The sequence below is a fragment of the Rhinatrema bivittatum genome, chromosome 17 (genome assembly GCF_901001135.1).
Source record: "Rhinatrema bivittatum chromosome 17, aRhiBiv1.1, whole genome shotgun sequence".
Lineage (NCBI taxonomy): Eukaryota > Metazoa > Chordata > Amphibia > Gymnophiona > Rhinatrematidae > Rhinatrema > Rhinatrema bivittatum.
Window position 1 is genome coordinate 52,445,497 of NC_042631.1, and position 21,408 is coordinate 52,466,904.

General features: G+C 42.1%; 1 protein-coding gene across 2 annotated transcripts in view; it reads right to left on the reverse strand.

The window, feature by feature from the left end:
* The window catches only part of CHKA (choline kinase alpha), a 253,917-nt gene that overhangs the window by 124,205 nt on the left and 108,304 nt on the right, over positions 1–21,408 (reverse strand). For both annotated transcript variants that reach the window (XM_029583212.1, XM_029583211.1), the window contains 2 exons: positions 3,633–3,746; positions 3,080–3,213 (listed from right to left, as the gene is read on the reverse strand). In XM_029583212.1, coding sequence (XP_029439072.1) covers positions 3,080–3,213; positions 3,633–3,746 — 248 coding nt within the window. The remainder of the gene's footprint in view (positions 1–3,079; positions 3,214–3,632; positions 3,747–21,408) is intronic.

The following is a 21,408-nucleotide window of genomic DNA, read 5'->3' on the forward strand; positions in this document are numbered from 1 at the left end:
CCAAAATCGTCAATTTATCATTGACCGAAGGCTACTACCCCAAATGCCTCAAATCTGCTGTCATCAAACCAATCCTCAAAAAGAACAACCTGGATCCAGAAATCCTCACCAACTACCGCCCCATATCAAACCTTTCATTCCTAGCCAAAACCATTGAAAAAGTTGTACACACCCAACTAGATGATTATCTGGAGTCAAACATCCTACATCCATCCCAATTTGGATTTAGAAAAAAACTTAAATACAGAATCTCTCCTCATCTCCCTAAATGACATCATCATCAGAGGCTTTGACAAAGGTGAAAAATACCTACTCATACTCCTTGACCTCTCAGCCGCTTTCGACACAGTAAACCACAATATACTGTTAGAACGACTGTCAAATATTGGCCTTTCTGGTACTACATTACAATGGTTCTCGTCCTACCTCTCTGAACGTACATACCAAGTAGTGATCAACAACACTCCATCAAAAATGATTGACCTCAAAACTGGAGATCCCCCAAGGTTCAGCCTTATCCGCTACCCTCTTCAACATATACCTCCTACCCATCTGCCAACTACTAAAAGATCATGGAATCCCACATTTCCTCTACTCTGTTGACATTCAGCTTCTAATTTATTTATTTATTTATTTATTTATTTAGCGTTTTTCTATACCGGCATTCATGATTAGAAACCACATCATGCCGGTTTACATAAAACAAGGGGTGAGAACAAGAAACGAAAAACAAGTGCAAGGAGAACAAAAGTTACATTACAACAGGGTCTTAAAACTGGGAAGAGAAATTAGAATAAGAATAATTAGAAAAATTAGAAAAATTAGAAAAATTAGAAAAATTAGAAAAATTAGAAAAATTAGAAAAATTAGAAAAATTAGAAAAATTAGAAAAATTAGAAAAATTAGAAAAATTAGAAAAATTAGAAAAATTAGAAAAATTAGAATAAGAATAATTCCCATACAAAACTCAATTGAGGACGCATACAAAAAACCTCAGATATACTTATCTCAATCAAGCATCTACTAAATTCCCTGAAACTCATAATCAACTTTGACAAAACTGAAATCATACTCATGGATAAAAAACCCAATCCAACTCCGCCACCCCTGACAATACTAGATAAACAAATAATGATAATCCCTACCACCCATACCAGGAACCTTGGAGTTACCATCGATGCTGATCTCTCTTTCAAATCCCACATAGTAAATAAAATGAAAGAAGGATACCACAAGCTAACAACCCTAAGACATATAAAACCATTTCTCAACCCTTCTGACTTCAGAACCGTCCTGCAGCTGCTTATTTTCTCCACCTTCGATTACTGCAACTCATTACTTATTGGAATCCCTTCATTATCCCTCAAACCACTCCAAATACTGCAGAATTCAGCTGCCAGAATCCTTACAGGAAAAAAAAACGAACACATAACACCCATTTTATCCTCTCTTCACTGGCTACCTATTTCTGCACGAATTACCTACAAATCAATGACCATTCATAAAATCCTAAATGATGATCTTCATGGACTAAAAGGCTTAAACATAACCCCCCAAAACCCACAGAGAAACCTACGCTCTAACAACGCAGGATTCTTAAACATCCCCACCTTAAGAAACGCTCATCTTTCAACTACACAAGAAAGAGCATTTTCCATTGCCTCCCCCAAAATTTGGAACACCCTACCCAAAGAACTGAGGACCCAGCACATCCTGAAAACATTTTAAAAAAGACCTAAAAACATTTTTATTCCGCAAACTCTATTCTAACTATCTGACACCTGATCATCCCAGCCCTCAACAGAACTCGCAAGCATAATCCTCCTCTTCATGCTCTCCTGATGTACCCTCCTTTTTCACCCCTCCCTGCTCTCTCACTTGATTCATTAAGTTCATTGAAAATGTTCTCCTCACTATTCTGTTATTCAACTACTAAGAAAAAATGTTTACTGTTCACAATACTCTACTGTTCCCAACTACCATGTTAACTCCATTTGATTGTATGCTAATTGCATATTTTGTATGCTAATTGCATATTTTGTAAACCGTAATGATGGCTTTACCGAATAACGGTATATAAAACTCTACAAATAAATAAAGTCAAGCTCGAGTTACAACCAGAGATAGTTGGTAGTTCCCTGCCCCAGAGGATTACAAACTAAGGGTCTAATTTACTACAGCTTTTGCCCCAAACTGTGGCTATGGGAAAGGAGCTTAGTAAATCCGAGCCTAAGTGCACCAGAAGTAGTGGAGGATGAAGTGATTTGCCCAAGATATCATGTAGCATCCATGGCAGAAGTAGATTCAAACCCTGGTTCTCAGCCAGCTGTTCGGCTACCATTCCTACCAGTGGCATTTGGTAGGTAATATTCAAACGCTGCACATAAAGTCAGCAAATGCATGCACAAATTACAATTTTCAAAGTGGCCTTATGTCCCTAAGTCCATTTTGAAAAGTTATACAATCATATTTACCTGTACAAGCTACATCTGCTGAAACAGATGCACAAATTTTCCCTGAAAATCTACATATACACTTTAAAATTCAAAAATGGATGTAAGTCCAAACCTCTCCAACTCCATCCCCATGAATACTTCGCTCAGTCTTGGCAAACTTGCACATCAACGTAATATACACGTGTAAGTTTACCCACATACCAGACACGAAGATTTGCACAAAGCTATTTCTTCATGTAAAAAAAAACAAAAAACAAACATTGTTTTACCTGAAGAGGTCCCTTTGGACAATATACTCCTTGAATCTCTGAGCAGGAATAGGGAGGAGTTAAGCATCTCTTGTCTCCATGGTGATGGCGATTTCTCGCCTTATTCAGGAAACCAAGGCAAGTCACAAACAAGGCAACTGGATAAATACATTTCAAACAAACACACTAATGAAATATACTGTACTTCTTTTTGATGGTTGTCTAAGGGGAAGGAGAGAGATGGGTAGTGTGCTAAGGACAGTTATTTGATGTATATTGTAGAAGAGCGGTGATATACCATCGAGACAACCCATATCAATTGTTAGAATAAACTGTTGCAGATTAGTGCTATGATGAAGACAAACAAACACTTACTTTTCCATGGTGCCAAAAAGCCATTTTGGCTCTTTGTTAAATGGCATCTTCATGCCATGGAAATGAGCCAGCTTCCCTGCAATCTCAGCAGAGAGCTCCGGCAAGTGCAGCTCCTCTGTCTCCAGCTTCCTGCTCTGGGGTGGGGTATGTGGAAAGAGAAATAAGCAAATCAGCTGCATTGCCTGACTGGGTCTCCCCTAACGTGTCGATGCTAAATTACAAAGAATTGTCTAATGGGATACAGTGCTGCCGAAGACTGTGTGCAATAGGCACATAACCCACTTTGAACAGTGGATAAGAAGAGAAATCTTTTAAATAAACTATCTGCTTACATAACTAGGAATGAGTGAAAGGGAAAACATTGCATTAAGTTTAGCACCTACCACTGTTCCGGCACCAGGTATTAAATACTAGAATGTCAATGAATTCTTCCATCCCACAGCCCCCAAAATCTTTTCCCCTCAGAACCCCCCCCCCCCTTTCCCTGCCCCACAACTGCAGCAGGATTTTACCCATTTCCTCCAGGCCACAAACAGTAACAAACATGACTCACAGGAATAAATTGCTCCAATCGCCCTTGTGGAAAGATTCCATAAAGCTTCGGGCCTAGCGATCTCTCTGCCAGAATGGCAAACATCACACTTTCCATCACCATGGCTTCCGTACCCTGCACAGAATCAGAAAACAAGTTACGTGGCAGAGGAAGACCAACATACCAGCAGCTGCAACAACTAATTCTACATGGTTTTTACAGAAGGGGAAGAAGCCCACAGCTTGCTCAATGAAGATAGGGTGGGGGTCACAGTGTGCTCTTCTGCAGCCCCAGTTCCTCTAGCAAAAGATAAACTGGTATTCTGACCTTCCCTTATCTACTTCAGCTAACTTTTTTTTTTTTTTTTTTTTAAAGTCAGTAACCACATCTCGCACGAGAAAAAGTAAGAAAGTAACGTCAATTTTTACAGGCAGATATCTGGGACACCAAGTTGTGGAAATAGTTCTTTATATACCTTCACCAGGAAGCATAGTCCTGTATCACACCTGAAATAAGTTCTCTGAAGACAGAAGAAAGCAAGTTTGCCACTTGTGAAGAGGGTTCTTCATCGACAGGACAGTGCTGACATGGAGCCAGCTCTCAGAGCTCAGCTGAAGTCAAACTGACCATGAGGAGGAGTTCCCTCGCATGTATGCTGCTTTGGGAGTCCCCTCTCTTAAGCTTTAGTGAGGTAATGGACTCTCCAAGGAGGTGGGTGAAGCACTAGGAGGGCTGATTCATCCTGCTGTCCAGAAAGCCCTGTTTACAGTTAAGCAAACTTACTTGTTGACAGAGGCAAGTAAGCATGAATCAGCCATACCATATGAGGAGTTTCAACTACTAAACATTTCTATAGCATTGCTCGATGCACGCAGCACTGTACAAACAAATAAGACAGTCCCTTCTCAGAAGAGCTGACAAATCTAAAATGACAAACATACAAGTCAAGAGACAGTGTCATAGTAAGACCATGGTTAAAATTAGTTAATGAGACTGAAGGCAGACAAATCAGGCTTAAGATTCAAAAGCAGCCTTTTTAGATGGGATTTAAAGGCGGCGAGAGGGGTAGCATGGACGCATCAGCTCAGAAAGTCTATGTAAGCCCACGGTCTAAGCCAGGTGGAAAGCACAAAGCTGGCAATAGAGGAGACTGGCATAGAGTAATTTATCGGATGAGCAGAAGAGTATGAGAAGAGGGACAGAGATAAGAGAAGAGGTAGCGAGGAGCCGCAGATGAAGGCACTTGTAGCTGAGTTAGAGGAGCTTGAACTGTATGTGAGAAAGGGTAGGGAGCCAATGCAGTGACTTCAGGAAAGAGGTTATATGACTGTCAAAAATTAAGTAGCACAGCTGAATTTAGGATAGATTGTACTGCAGAGAGACAGCTCTCCGGGAGACCTGTGAGGAGCTGGTTGCAATAGTCTAAGCAGCAGGAGATGAGTGTAGTAGGGTTCTGATAGTGTGTTCCGAAAGGAAGGGAAGAAATGGCACATTTTAGTAGAGTTTGGATATGTGTAGAGAAGGAGGGAAGAGGAGTCGAAGATGACTCCTAAGTTACAGGCTGAGGGGATCAGGAAGATGACTATTATCCACACAGAGAGAGGAGGTGGGCTTGGGGGGGGGGGGGGGGGGAGAGAGATAAAAACTCAACTTGGCCAAGACAGAGCTGTTTAAGATGGTGGTGGACATCCAGGCAGTAATGTCAGACAGATCTGGGGACTAGATTTCTGATGTAGAGAGGTAAATCTAGAAGTTATCAGCATAAAAATGATATTTAAAGCCCTGAGAGGAAAATCAGTACCAAGGAAATTAGTATACAGGGAGAAGAAGAGAAGAGAGTCCAGGACAGAGCCCAGAGGCGTACCAATAGATAATGGAATGGCAGAGTAGGATCTGCCAGCAGAAACACTAAAAGTGAGATGGGAGAGAGAAGAAGAGAACCAAGATAGGACAGAGTCCCAAAATCTAAGTGAGGATAGAATATAAAGAAGTATGTGGTGTTCAAAAGTATCAAATGCAGCAGATCAAGAATGGTAAGGACTGACTACAGGCCTTTGTCTTTAGCCATAAACAGGTCAGAGACTTTGGCAAAGGCTGTTTTGGTTGAATGTAGAAGACGAAAATCAGAATAGAGTAGATCAAGAATGGCTTGCAATGCAAGAAAGTCAAGATAACAGTGAACAGCACAGATTCCTGAAAGTGTAGGTGATGAATGGACCAATCTGTGGGGAGGGTGGTCAGCTACAGGAAGAACTTAGGTGCTGAACTCTGAGGGACGGGAGTTGGAAGAAAGCACTAGGCCAAGGTAGGAGTGGTAAAGCAGAGTTAGAGAACAAATAAGGAGGTTAGGGAAAGGCGTTTTGAGGTGTAAGCGTTAGAGGGGTCATAAACATGGAGGTTAGTCACCAAGGATAAGGAAAGAGGAATATGGGTCAATGAAGGAAAGCCAGGAAGTCAGTGAGAAAGGAGAAGGGTGGGGTGAACAGATGACAACTAGCCGGAGAGGCAGACAGGTGAATAGGAGTGAGCTTCAAAGGAAAAAAAGGTTTGGGATTGAGGTTGAAGGAGCTGAACCCTACAAGAGGGTGAGAGGAGCAGTCCAACACCACCACCACAACCTGAGTGAAGTGTGGGAGAGAAGAGATAACCACTATGACAGAGCAGCAACTGAAGCAGATTTTCCAAAGAGGCAGGTGAGCATTACATACAGCTGATACATCCTGCTCTCTACAGAGAATCCTGTTTATGGTTAAGTAAACGTGCTCACAGACATGCATAGATCAGCAACACACATGGAGAGTTTCAAGCTGAGTTGCCTTGTGGAACAAGTACTGAACTGACAACCAGACATCACCAAGTGAACAGTGGACTACTGGATGAGGCTGCACAGAATGGTTTGTCCAAAGCTATTGACTTCAGGACATGCTGTCTAGTGGGAAATAAAGATGTGAACTGATGACCAAGTAGCAGCTTTGCATATGTCAATGGAAGTGTCCCTGGAGATGAGCCACTGAAGCTGCCATGGCTCTCATGTGGTGAGCCTTGACAGTCTAATCTGTAAGCCAGCCAGCACATAACTGCACTATATAAGCCATTAGCGGATTATAGTTTTTGACAACTGCTCTTCCCAATAAGTTGGGATGAAAAAAAGGTGAACAGCAGAGAAGCTGGAGAGAGAAGTCAAGTCCTCTTTACACCAGGGTTCTATTGCAGTCCAATGAGTGAAGAGCTTATACTCCGTTATACGCATGTGGTCTTGGAAAGAAAGTTGGCAGCACGATAGTTTGGTTGATGTGGAAAGGGACAATCACATTCTGATTATGGTCTGAGCCTGGTAAACCATTTTGGGCCATAGAAACAGACATTTAGTTAAGTTAGCAAAATCTAAAGATACAGCAAAATAGTCTATACTCTTAACTTTGGGCTGATCAGGGCTCTAAATCTTAAAAAAAATTATATATATCATGCCAAAAAAAAAAGACCAACTCGATGGTGCAGGCTACGGAACCAGTCTGATAAGAGGAAGTGGACACATCGAAGCCCGAGACTGCCAACGACACTACGTAGCTGCAAATGTTTCCATTAGCTTGCAAGCATAAGATAATGAAGAAACTAGCCTCAGTAACCCAGACCTGGTGAAAAGGTTGCTCAGCTAGTAGAGGCAGTACCAGACAATTCTTGCAGGCTGAATTACATGGAGATGCAGGTATCTGATCTGGAAGATTTATTAACAGTGGTCCGCACTAAACCAGACAAGATGGCCACACTCCAAAAAAAAAAAATGCTTTCAAAAAAGCAGATAAACAGAGACTCAATCTAGACACAACATTTGCATTACTGGCTTGCCAGAAAATAAATAGGAGCAGATCAGATTTCCTTTTTTGCAAAATGTTTGCTGGAGCTCCTGGGAATGCAAAACAAAAAACTGGCACCATTTAAAATAAAGAGTACACTGTACCCTTAAGCCAGCACCCGAGGCGAAGGCAGGCCATATGCTGCCTTCTGAGGCTGCAAAACTTGGAAGGCAGCGAGAAAGGCCGGCAAGCTGTGGTCCCAAGGTCCTAAAGGAATGATTTTTCCAGGACTTTACCATACTTTGCTGCTTCTACAGTTCCATGGAGAAGTGAAAAATGAGCTGCAATCCTGAGTACAATATGATTTAATTTACCCAGCCAAGCCGAGTAGTGGTGGGTGGGAATGTTACAATTTGCCCTGACGTGAAATCTACAGAAAAGCTGGTGGCAAAAATTAAAATCAGCAGCTGTGAAATATTGAGTGTCAGTGTGACAATGGCCAATTTATGGGCAGGGGAGGCTTATCTGGGTGTTTACAAGGACTAGAGGTTTCTCTCTGGGACTTTTCCTTTTTTTTTGTGTTGTTTTGGAATTTACTAAGACAGTACTGCACTTTATGGGATCCTACATTTACTCTTATTGCTGGATCCACAATACAGACTTGTGACACTCAGCTAATCTCTGGTCTTCCTGCAGTTTTGAACTTATTACTGGTGTCTCATGCCCTAGAAGCTGGTAGCTGCTGTGTCACATGGATTCTATGTTTAAACAATTTTTATTGACCAACAAAAAAAACCAAAACAAAACACAAGAACATTTCACCCAGGCTGTGTAAACACTTCCACAGCCTAGAAACGTCATGACAGACATAAACGTAGGCTCAATATAAACCCTGTGATGGTCACCCCCCCCTCCTGGATTCTCTACTCCCTCCCCCTCCTAGTTAGGGGTGGATATCAAAGATCATGCCCAATTCCCATGAGTCCCACAGTACCCAGTTCCAACTGAGCCAAGACAGGGAAAGATCTCCCTTCAATCGTTCAACAGCAAACTCCGTGCTTTGTGAGATATGGAATGCGTGTATACAATCACTATCTTCAAAAACTTCCGGCGATGTACTGGTGACGATTGACGCCAGACACTCCTTGTCCATTAGTTTATGAAAGGCATTACGCCACATCCAATATGAAGGAGATTCCGATGAGTGCCACTGAAATAGAATCATTTTTTCCCCACCTGACAGGCCTTGAGAAAGAGCAACCAAGATTTGGAGCCCTTTATCGTAGAGGAAGGTATAAAACCAAACAGGGTTGACGGCGAGAGCGGAACCCGGATATCCATTAAGACTTCCAAATACCGGACAATCTTGGTCCAAAATGCTCGAATCTTTGGACAGCTCCAAAATGCATGAGAGAGTGCAACCTGGGGCCAAGCATTTTTCACACTGATCGGAGGTTCTTAACTGTGCCTTAAACATATGGGGATAAGTAGGCCCTCCATAAAAGTTTGTATTGCATTTCCCTAATGCTCATACTACTAGACACTAAGTATCAAGCGAAAACTGCACTGCATCATGGCTGGGGTCACCCCAAATATCCCAACCCGGTTCCATCTCTCCGCAAGCATCCCCGTTGGGTCATTGACCACACCATGGTTCGTAGCCCCCTATGCAGCCCTGCCAGAGTCATTTTAGTAGTTTTTTTCCAACTGTAACATTTTATTCACTGCTTCAAAGGCCGATGGGGTTTTACTAATGGCCGGCAGTGAATGTACATAATGTTGCAGTTGCAAATATGGAAAGACCTGATTACGTCCCAACTCATAAATATCTTGAGGTCCGGAAATGGAAGAAACCGCCCCTCATCATCCAGAACATGCCCCAACATAGTGATGCCCTTCAGCGCCCAGGAACGAAACGCCACTGTCTGTGAACCCGGCATAAACTGTGCATTCCCCTTCAAAGGGAGAAGATATGCCAGGAGAGCAGGAACGCCTAAGAGTATGCACAGTCTCTGCCAAGCCTGCCGAATAGGTTCCAGAATACTGTTATTCCGCAATGTTTTGGGAAGTTGGGAAGTCAGTGCTAGAACATATTTCAGATCCAATGGTGTCACCATAGTTTGATCCGCCTGGATGTGTGTATAGGTCGACGAGCCCAATATCCACTCCCAAGCGATACGTAAGTTGCTATTTACATTATAGAGGCCAAGATCAGGTACGGCCAGGCCTCCTCGTCCCCATTTGCCCCGAAGCCATTTCAAAGCTATACGGGGAGGTTTACCCTTCCAAAATAATTTACGTAATAACATGTCTAAGACCTTTAAGTCCTTTTGTTTAAGTAGAAGGGGCAAAGTCTGGAGCACATAGAGCCATTTGGGAAACAGTCATTTTAAAAAGAGCAATGCGGCCCCCCAGCGATAGTGGCAAATTCCTCATGTCTGCAGTTTATCCTTCATTTGGAGCAGCAGGGGCAGAATGGTAAGATAGTATAGATCTTCCGGGTCCAAGGACCCCAATATCCCTAGATACCGGATAGGACCATGAGCCCAACGAATGTGGAAGAACCCCTACCACCCACTCTGGACGGTATCAGGGAAGCTTAACGCCTCCAATTTCTCTCAATTAATCTGCAGACCAGAAAAACTCCAAAGGTCTGAAAAAGGCGAAAGGCAGGGGGAAGCGAACGGTCAGGCTTAGTTAAAAATAGCAAAATATAGTCTGCAAACGCGGCGTATTTGAACACTGACCCCTGGAGCTTAATACCCCTGATGTCAGGGGTATCCTGAATGCTGAGCAACAAGGGTTCTAGAGTTAAAAGAAAAAGCAAGGGAGACAGTGGACACCCCTACCTTGTGCCTCTATGTATAGGGAAAGGGGAAGACCGAGCATTATTTGCAGTAATAGCTGCCAGTGGGTCAGCATATAATAGATTGATGCTGTCTAAAAAAAATCCCTTCGAGCCCCAAGCGTTGAAGGAACATAACTCCATTCAACCCGATCGAAGGCTTTTTCAGTGTCCAGACTTGCCACCAAAAAGGGATCCCCCCACTCGCCAGCACAGTGCCATAGCTGAGGTTACCCACCGAATATTATGGAGGGCATAACGACCCCTAACAAATCCCACCTGCCCAGGCCATATCAAATCGGGCAGAACCCTCGCCAGCCTGTCCAAGATTTTTGCGAGCAGTTTCTGGTCCACATTCAAAAGAGAAATGGGACGGTAAGAGGCGAGGGACAGAGGATCTCTCCCTGCCTTCGGGATGAGAGTGATATTGGCAATATTAGTGTGCGCCGGATATTTTCCTATCTGAATTAATTCACGGAAGACAGACGGCAGCAGATCCCCCAGTTCTACTGAAAGAGTTTTATAAAACTCCGCCGTAAACCCATCCAGGCCTGGGGCCTTAAGCCGGGGTGCAAGATGGATAGTGCAGAGTACTTCCTGATTTGTAATGGGCTCCTGCAATCGGGCTAACTGATCCTTTGTTAAGGGAGAGTCACATTGGAAAGAAAGTCAGCTGCCTTCTGCTCCTGAGGTCCATCAGAGGAATATAAAGAAGTGTAGAATTGACGAAAAATATCCAGAATCGTGGGTGTGGACGTAGCAAGAAGCCCTGCCAGATCACGCAAGGCTGGCACATGTCTGGAATGGCGGGCTGTGCGAACCAAATTAGCCAGTTTCCCCGCCTTGTTTCCCTGTTGGAACAATCGGCATTGATAGTAAAGCACACTTTTTTGCTCTCTGGTGGAGCAAAGTATTCAGTGCCACTTGGACCACGAGCATATGTTACCGATTAGCCGGGGAATGGGCGTGGATAAAGGCTCTTTTAGCCTGTTGAAACTGGGTTGTAAGGCCAATAGTCTTTTCTAACATTTTCCGGCGGTGGGATAAAAAGGAAATATCACCACTGATTTCTGCTTTACCCGCATACCAGAATATCGGATCTGATGTGTGTTCCCGGTTTAGATGAAAGTAATCAGCCCACGAGCCCTAATGAATTCCTGGAAACACGTATCCTCGGCCTAATAGTATGGATGGTGCCATATATTGGCCGATGAGGGAGTCGAGGACCAAGCCAACTCCAACAAAATGGGGGCATGGTCCGAGATGCTGAACTCCTTAATCTTGGCATCCAGCACTTTAGGAAATGCATGATCACTAATAAAGAAGTAATCTAGGTGCGAATAGGAAACATGGGTTCGCGAGAGGTGGGTAAAGTCAGACTCTGTGGGATGGAGTGTCCTCCACGCATCTACTAAGTGTAGAGATCTTTCTAGAAATACAATACCATTGCTAAATGGGCACGTAGAGTGGTCCCTATGCGAAGAGTCCAGAACAGGGTCTCAGACTGCATTAAGATCCCCTCCCACTATGATAACCTGATCCAAATGAGGCACCAAGTGACCATAGAGTTCCCTGAAAAAGGGGGGCTTGTAACTATTGGGGGCATAAACATTACATAGCACCAATGGAATATTATAAAGTTCTGTGAGCAGAATGATATCTCTCTCCCCTGTGGATCTTTCAGTTCTTTAATTATATTAATGGGAAGTCTTTTATGTATTAGAATCCTGCTGATTTGGTGTTTGCGGAAGCGTAGTGTACTGCCCCAACCCACCCCTGTTTCAATTTGATATGTTCCTGGTCGGAAAGGTATGTTTCTTGAAGGAATGCTATACTGACAAGCTTTTTCCGCAGGACTGTGCAAATCTTAGTACGTTTAATCGGGGAGTGGATGCCACATACATTCCATGACACCACCCGAGGCCTATGGACCATCATAACCAAGATGGATCAACCAATAATAAACACGTACCATTCCAACGAGAGGCAGGGACGCCCTCCCAGCGTAGACGCCTCCCCCCTCACCCCTCCAGCAATAAACATTCCCCAAAAGAACAGGAGAACGAGAATCCAGGATAAACCCTAACCCCCCCTCCCCTCCCCCTTTCCCCATTATCCCTATTACCCTAGACAACAGGAAGAGATCACCTCTACACATACCAGGCCCTCCCCACATACTAAGAGATATAGTTCACATTATGTCCCAGCTAGGCGATCCCAAATGAAAGGTAATCCAATCTGTTGGCGTATAGGCTATGAAGTCTAACCTCAGCAGTTTGACTTATTTTTCTTGTTCTGTAGGTTAACAGCTTTTCTTTTTTTCAACTCTCCAAACACCTCAACACTGTTCAGGAACTTTTATTCCATACAGTGAAAGCTATCAGCCTAATTTCATTATTGATCACATCTCAGAAATTATAAATATATTTAAGTATATTTATTAAGTCAGAACAAAAAGCACAATAAAACAGTAAGCAAAGAAAACAAAAATATAGATACAAGGCATTGAGACGTAGTACTGCAAGGATTTATATATGGACTTCTGGTTGCCGCATCTCAAAAAAAGATATAGTTGCAATGGAGAAGGTACAGAGAAGGGCAACCAAAATGATAAAGGAGATGAAACAGCTCCCCTATGAGGAAAGGCTGAAGAGGTTATGGCTGTTCAGCTTGGAGAAGAGACGGTTGAGGGGGATATGATAGAGGTCTTTAAGATCATGAGAGGTCTTAACGAGTAGATGTGAATCGGTTATTTACACCACTTTCGGATAATAGAAGGACTAGGGGGCACTCCATGAAGTTAGCAAGTAGCACATTTAAGACTAACCGTAGAAAAATTTTCACTCAATGCACAATTAAGCTCTGGAATTTGTTGCCAGAGGATCTGGTTAGTGCAGTTAGTGTAGCTGGGTTAAGAAAGGTTTGGATAAGTTCTTGGAGGAGAAGTCCATTAACTGCTATTAATCAAGTTTACGTATGGGGCCTAGCCCACCGGGAGCCAATCAACCCGCCAGGCTGCCCATATGAACTTGCTTCATTTTTTCAACAGAAAATCCTGAATATGCTCGCCCTTCTACCACCAAATACTCTACCTCTCACTTCAGACAAGAATCCTCAATCACACAAGGGAGCCAAGCTCGACAGCTTCAAATCAATATCCTCCAAAGAGATTGAATCCCTTCTAAAAAGACAAAAACCATCTAGCCATCCTGCAGATAACATCCCATCAAATCTCCTGCTTCTCATTCCAAACACGATCTCAGGACCTTTGACAAGTATCATAAATTGCCTTTTAACCCAAGGGAGTTACCCTGACAGCCTAAAAACCGCGTCACTCAAACCCCTCCTCAAGAAACACAATTTAGACCCTAATGAACCAGCCAACTTCAGACCCATCTCCAATCTTCCATTTTTAGCCAAACTAACGGAGAAGCTGGTAAACACCCAGCTTTCAGAATACCTAGAAGATCACAATATCCTACACCCTTCACAATATGGCTTCCGCAAGGCACGCAGCACGGAAACCCTCCTTATTTCACTTACAGATCATATTATAATGGGTCTAGACAAAGGCTTCTCCTTTTTATTAGTCCTTCTAGACATCTCGGCGGCATTTGACACAGTCAATCACGCCATCCTCCTGGATCGCCTAACAGATATTGGTATCTCCGGATCAGCCCACAGTTGGTTCAAATCTTTCCTCTGCAATAGATCCTTCAAAGTTAAAATCAATAACAAAGAATCGCCTTTAACAAAATCTACCCTTGGCGTACCACAAGGATCATCCCTTTCTCCAACCCTTTTTAATATTTACCTCCTCCCCCTTTGCCAATTGCTAACCGACCTTAATTTAATTCATTATCTGTACGCAGACGACGTGCAGATTCTTATCCCCATTACAGAATCTATTTCAAAAGCACTCACCCACTGGAATAACTGCCTTATATCTATCACCAGCCTCCTCAATAGATTAAATTTGGTCCTTAAATCCTCGAAGTCGGAGCTCCTCCTTATCTCTGCAAACGAAGAAAATATTCCCCTACCATCCCCACACAATGCATACATCACCCATAAGCAGGTGAGAGACCTAGGGGTAATTCTGGATAATAGACTAAACCTAAAGAAAATGGTCAATACCACATCTAAAGACTGTTTTTACAGACTCCAGGTTCTGAAACGACTCAAACCACTTCTATTTTTCCAAGATTTCAGGACAGTCCTCCAAGCGTTGCTATTTGCCAAGATAGACTATTGCAGTGCCCTTCTCCTTGGCCTCCCCAAATCGACCACTAAACCGCTGCAGATACAAAATGCTGCAGCGAGATTACTGACCAACACCAGCCGTTGAGATCACATCTCACCCATCCTCAGAAACCTACATTGGTTACCAGTATATTTTAGAATCCTTTACAAATCAATCACCCTAATTCACAAATCTATCCATCATCAACTCCAACTTGACCTTGAAATCCCCTTCAAACTACACTCCTCCAACAGACCAATTAGAGATAAGCACAAAGGTACTTTGAATTACCCTCCAACTAAAGCTTCACACCTTTCCTCGACCAAAGACCGAGCCTTTTCAATAGCAGGACCGTCTATTTGGAATAACATCCCTTCAAGCCTCCGTTTAGAACCCTGTCTCATAACGTTCAGGAAAAAACTCAAGACGTGGCTATTCCACCAAGCCTTCAATGATCCTCCAGACAATCATTAGTCGTCTTTTCCCTCACCTGGACGTAGAAGATTGAGGTCCTCTATCCATTCGAATGAAGGACCCTGGCACTCTCTGGTTAAAGCATCTTTTTGCTCTAACCCAAATTCCTTTTTGTATTATGTTTTAATTCTTTCTGCCTTTACCTTTCTTCCAGCTTTTAAGCTTCCCAAGTTTTTACTCCTTGTTAAATGTAACTTTGCCTTTTTCACCTCTCTTGTTAATTACTTTTATTTATTGCTTCAGTTATACCCTTGTTTTATGTAAACCGATCCGATATGGTTATTACTATGAAGGTCGGTATAAAAAAAGTGTTAAATAAATAAATAAATTTCCCCCAACCCCAGTGGGAACGAATGTCGGCAGTGTGCGCCAAGAACGGAGACCAGAGGAAGTCCTGAAACCCCTCTGATTCAGGTAAGTTTTTTTTTTTAAACCTTACCTGAGCTCAGCACTTACCAACTGAGTACAGAGAGTCTCCGGCTACAGGGGGAGTAGGCGTCTGCTGTCACCGCAACACACTGCCACCTACACCTGCTGACGTTCAGCTGAACTAGCAGCGAAGTCCACAAAGGGAAACCTAGCTACCGGACCAAGGCACACCTCCGAGGGACCATGGAAATCGCCTCAGGAATTCTCATCTCAACTGGGGGAAGGACCTTTAGGTATCACTGCAAGAGAGCTGGGTTCTTTTCCTGAATTTAGAATTTCAAATTTCTTCTGGCAGGCTGGGGTCACTGCAGGGTTATATATACTGTGATGTTAGCTTGCTCCATCTCCATATGCTGGCAGGGGAACATAAACCCACTGGTCCTGAGTCCATCTGTTTAACCTGGAGTCCATCTGTTTAACCTGGAGAAACAACTCTTCCCAGAGTTGTTTCTCCAGGTTAAACTCCCCTGTTTAATGTATTTCCAACTAAAGTTATATGTAAACCGAGGCGATATGATTTTTCATGAGCATCGGTATATAAAACCTCTTAAATAAATAAATAAATAAATCTGTCTACTAGGAAATGCAGCTTTTATCAGAAGTTAAGCATCTTTCTGAAGTACAGGCCAGGGTCAAAATGCAAAGTGAAAGTTAATTTTGCTGTATGGACAATGGCGAAACTTATGGTTTATTCGTACACTAGCCTTTTTAGCCTTTCCTCATAGGGGAATCATTCCGTCCCCTTTATCATTTTGGTGCCCTTCTCTATACCTTTTCTAATTCTGCTATATCTTTGAGATTTGGTGACCAGAACTGCACACAATACTGAAGATTAGGTTGCACCATGGAGCAATACGGAGGCATTATAATATTCTCTGTTTTATTCTCCAGTCCTTTCCTAATAATTTCTAGCATTCTATTTCCTTTCTTAGCTACTGCTGCACACTAAGCAGAATAATTCAAAGATGACACCTAGATCATTTTCCTGAATGGTGACTCCTAATGTGGAAACTTGCAATGTGTATCCATAATTTGGGCTACTCTTCCCTAAACATATCACTTTCATTTACCATTTGCATGCCCAGTTTTGCAATGTCCTCTTGCGATTTGTCATCAGGAAATTTCACCACTTCTCATTGTTCCTATTTCCAGGGCATTTATAAATATATTGATCAGTGGTCCCAGAACAGATCCCTGGGGCATGCCACATTTCTCCACTGGGAGAATATACCATTTAGCCCTGTTCTGTTTTCTATATTTTACCCAATTCTCAATCCACAATATGACACTGCCCCCTATTCCATGATTAATTTCCTAAGTCATCTCCCATAAGGGACTTAGTCTATCTGGATTTCTACAAATCGTTTGACAAACTGGCTCACCTTTATCCACATTTTATTTATGCCTTAAAAAAAAAAAAAGGTGCAGCAGGTTGGTGAGATAAGACTTCCCCCCTCGGCTAAATCCATACTGGCTTTGTCCCACTACACTAGGCCTAGCTATATGTTAAATGTTCTTCTACCTTTTTGCATGGCACAATCAAACTCAGACTCACTGGATCACCCCTTGATCCCCTCTTAAAAACTGGAGATACATTGGCAACCCTCCAGTCTTCATTCACAGTTCAGAGACCAAGAATCTTCAAAAGTGCTGAGCCTTTAGTTTAGTTCCTGTTCATGCCTGGGATCTAAGAATTACAACTGTTTATAAATAAGCAAATTCCAGCTCACAGGATGTGTTATGCTTCTGCTAACTTATTCATACCTATTGAGCTATTCACCATAACTGCATTCTTTGCTTAAGGATTCATTATAAAATCACTAAGTCGTTGGTGTTTGTTCTGGTACCTAATGCCTTACAATAAATCTCTATTCAGAGACAAACAACTGAGTGCCTGGGCTGATCGAATTGCACATAAGGTAAAATAAGTGTTAGTCCATGCACTGCTAGTTCCCTTAGGGAGAGGTGAAGAGTTTACAAATTTTCAATAGCAGATCTGTAATTTCATTTTTCAATTCTTTCAACACTCTGGGACACATACCATCTGGTTTGCTACTCCTTAGTTTGTCAATTTGCCCTAAAACATCTTCCAGGTTCACTGAGATTTTTCAGTTCTGAATCACCTTTGAGTATCATTTCTGACATGGGTATCTGCTTCAGATTTCACTGAGGAAGATGTAAGAAAGAATTCATTTAGTGTCTCTGCTATGGCTTTGTCATCCCTAAGTGCCCCTATTTCCCCTTGATCAACTAATGGTCCAACTGTCTCCCTCGCAGGCTTACTTCAAATGTACCTGAAAAGTTTATTATGAGTTTTGGCTTCCACAGCAAGCTTTTCAAATTTTCTTTGCCATCTCTATCAATGCTTTGCACCTAACTTGCCTGTGTTTATGCCATTTCCTGCTTTCTTCATTCGGATCCCTTTTCCATTTCTTGAAAGAGGTTTATAGCCTCTCACCTCACCTTTTAAGAACATAAGAAAATGCCATACTGGGTCAGACCAAGGGTCCATCAAGCCCAGCATCCTGTTTCCAACAGTGGCCAATCCAGGCCATAAGAACCTGGCAAGTACCCAAAAACTAAGTCTATTCCATGTAACCATTGCTAATGTCAGTGGCTATTCTCTAAGTGAACTTAATAGCAGGTAATGGACTTCTCCAAGAACTTATCCAATCCTTTTTTAAACACAGCTATACTAACTGCACTGACCACATCCTCTGGCAACAAATTCCAGAGTTTAATTGTGTGTTGAGTAAAAAAGAACTTTCTCCGATTAGTTTTAAATGTGCCCTATGCTAACTTCATGGAGTGCCCCCTAGTCTTTCTACTATCCGAAAGAGTAAATAACCGATTCACATCTACCCGTTCTAGACCTCTCATGATTTTAAACATCTCTATCATATCCCCCCCCTCAGTCGTCTCTTCTCCAAGCTGAAAAGTCCTAACCTCTTTAGTCTTTCCTCATAGGGGAGTTGTTCCATTCCCCTTATTTTGGTAGCCCTTCTCTGTACCTTCTCCATTGCAATTATATCTTTTTTGAGATGCGGTGACCAGAATGCCAGTAGTCATTTAGCCTTCTTTCCACCCTTTCTAATGTGTTGAATACATCTGGTCTGGGCTTCCAAGATGGTGTATTTAAGCAATGTCTATGCCTGAAGCTGCTCCTTTCAGTTTTTTACTAATCTTCCTCATTTTTAACAGTCACTTTTTTGAAAATTAAATGCTGTCACAGTAGGTTTCTTTGTGCACGCCCTCCAATTATTAAATCAAATTTGATCATGTTGTGCTCACTATTGCCAAGCGGCTCCAACACTGTTACCTCTCATACTAAATCCTGTATTCCAATAAGGACTAGGTCTTTTTCTTTTAATTGCCATATGGGGTCAAACCAAGAGTCCATGCAGGTCACAAGAGGCAGGCAGAGCTTTGGAGTCTCAATGAGTGGATGAGATGATGGTACAAGGAAGAGGAATTCTGTTTTGTAAGGAACTGGAGAACCTTTTCCAAAGGATGGTATCCACCTTAACCAAGGTGGGACCAGGCTGCTAGTGCTAACTTTTAAAAAGGGGCTTTTAAACTAGAACAAACAGGTAAGCCAACAGTTGCTTAGCAGCACAGTTTGGAGGGAGATATCTTCAAAGGAGAGAAGTAGGAGAGTTAGTGCATCCCAGAGATGTTCCAATAAAAAGCAAAAGTAGTTCATATGACTATAAGTAAAGAATCAACTGAGCTAAAAAGATTCCACATTATTCCTGACAACTAAAAAACAGGCTGTTAATACAAACAAAAACACATTTTGAAATGTCTGTATGCTAATGCTATAACTAAGTAGTAAGATGGGAGAGTTAGAGTGTATAGCAGTGAATGATAACACAGACTTAACTGGCATCTCAGAGACATGGTGGAAGGAGGATAACCAATGGGACAGTGCTATTCCGGGGTACAAATTATATCACAATGATAGGAAAGAGTAACTTTGTGGGGGGTATGGCACTTTATGTCCAGGATAGCATAGAGTCCAACAGGATAAGATCCTGCAAGAGACTAGATGCACAACAGAATCTTTATGGGTAAAAAAGCCCATTTGTCTTGGAAAAAAGTACAGAGATAGGAGTATACTACAATCCACCTAGCCAAAATGAGAGACAAAATGCCAAGATAAATTAGGGATGCTAACCAAATGGGTAATTCATTAATAGATTTCAATTACCCCAATACTGACTGGGTAAATGACGGCAGAAAGTGACAAAATGATCCATCCAGTCTGCCCTGCAAGATTTATTTATTTAAAATCTTTTCTATACCGTCATTTAGTAAAGCACCATCACAACAGTTTACATAGAGGCATAGTTTGGTTACAAAAAATGTATCTATGAGAGTGCCATTACAGTGTCGGTTCATGCTTACATAATATAAGGTATAAGATGGGTGACATGGATCTAGATAACAAAACAGGAGCGTTCTGCACATATTAAATCACAGTTATACAAACCTTTGCATTACACTGTGGAGTTGCCGAAATAAACCTCAAAAAAGTTTTTTTGCATTAAGAAGTGTGGACATTCAAATTTTTTCTGCAAATTTCCCTGCGGTTTACTGTGACATGGATCTAGTCCATTTATATGATTAATAAGGTAATCATACAAGAATGTGTTTAAACTGAAGTTCTCCAACACTATCATTTGAGAATAAAAATAAAATGTAAAAGAATGTGTGACCACACATCTCGGTAACCTTGTTCCATGTTTCTTATTCTCCGTTCTCATTGTAAAATGCTTTTCTGTATAGCCATGTTTTTAAACTTTTTTTTGAAGAGTTTGGATCACTCTGTAATCTTGTTTCTATTGGCAATGTGTTCCATAATGTTGGACCAGCCAATGATAGTGCACGCTCTCTAACTTGTGTTAGTTTTGCTGTCTTTACAGAGGAGATGGTTAGTAGAGATTTGTTGGCTGATCTCAGATTTCTCTGGGGTACGTGTAAGCGTAGCGCTGTGTTTAACCAGTAAGCTTTTTCTTCATTGATTAGTTTGTGAATAATGCATAGTGTTTTATATTATACTCTCTGCTCTATTGGTAACCAGTGTAGCTCGGCCAGTGTTTGAGTGATGTGATTATGAGTAGCATCTGCCACATCGTACAGGTTACCCATATGCTTATCAGTTCTCCAGATCTGTTCGAATCCAATTTTGTTTTATCCTTACCATGGAAGCAGAGAGCAATGTTGGAGTTGCATCAAAAGTATCAGGTTTATTGGTTAAGGGTAGTAACCGCCATACCAGCAAGTTACCCCATGCACAAATTTTCTTCATTTCCATCCTCTAGTTTTTAAGGGAGCCTTTGTGACCTCTAACTATTGATTTCTTTCCAATGGAAAAAGTTTGATTGTGCATCATTAAAACCTCTCAGGAATCTGTATCATATCTCCCCTGCACCTCCTCTCTTCCAGGGTATACATCCTTCAGCCTCTCCTCATAAGTCTTCTGATGCTAACCTTACATCATGTTGGTCACTCCACTCCAGTCTCTAGTCTCTAGCTTGTCTTTATCCTTTGAAATATGGGCACCACTACCGAACGCAGTACTGCAGGTGAGGCCTCACCAAGGACAATACCCTCTCCAATCTATGCAACTCAGCATTCTTCTAGCCTTAGTTATCACCTTGTCACATTACTTCACCAGTTTCAGATCACCAGACACTATCACACCAAGGTCCCTCTCCTAGTCTATGCACATTAGCCTTTTTACCACCTACATACAGCTCTTTTGGATTACTGCACCCAGATGCACGAGTCTGCATTTCTTGGCATTGGAATCCCAACTACCAAATCCTTGATCAGTCTTCAAGCTTTGTCACTTCATTTTCTCCACTCCTTCCGGCGTGTCCACTCTGCTGCATATCTTAGTATCATCCGCAAACAGACAAATTACCTTCTATCCCTTCCACAATGTCACTCAAAGATACTGAAAAAAACAGATCCCTGTGTGGCAACACTGTTCTTTCTTCAGAGTAG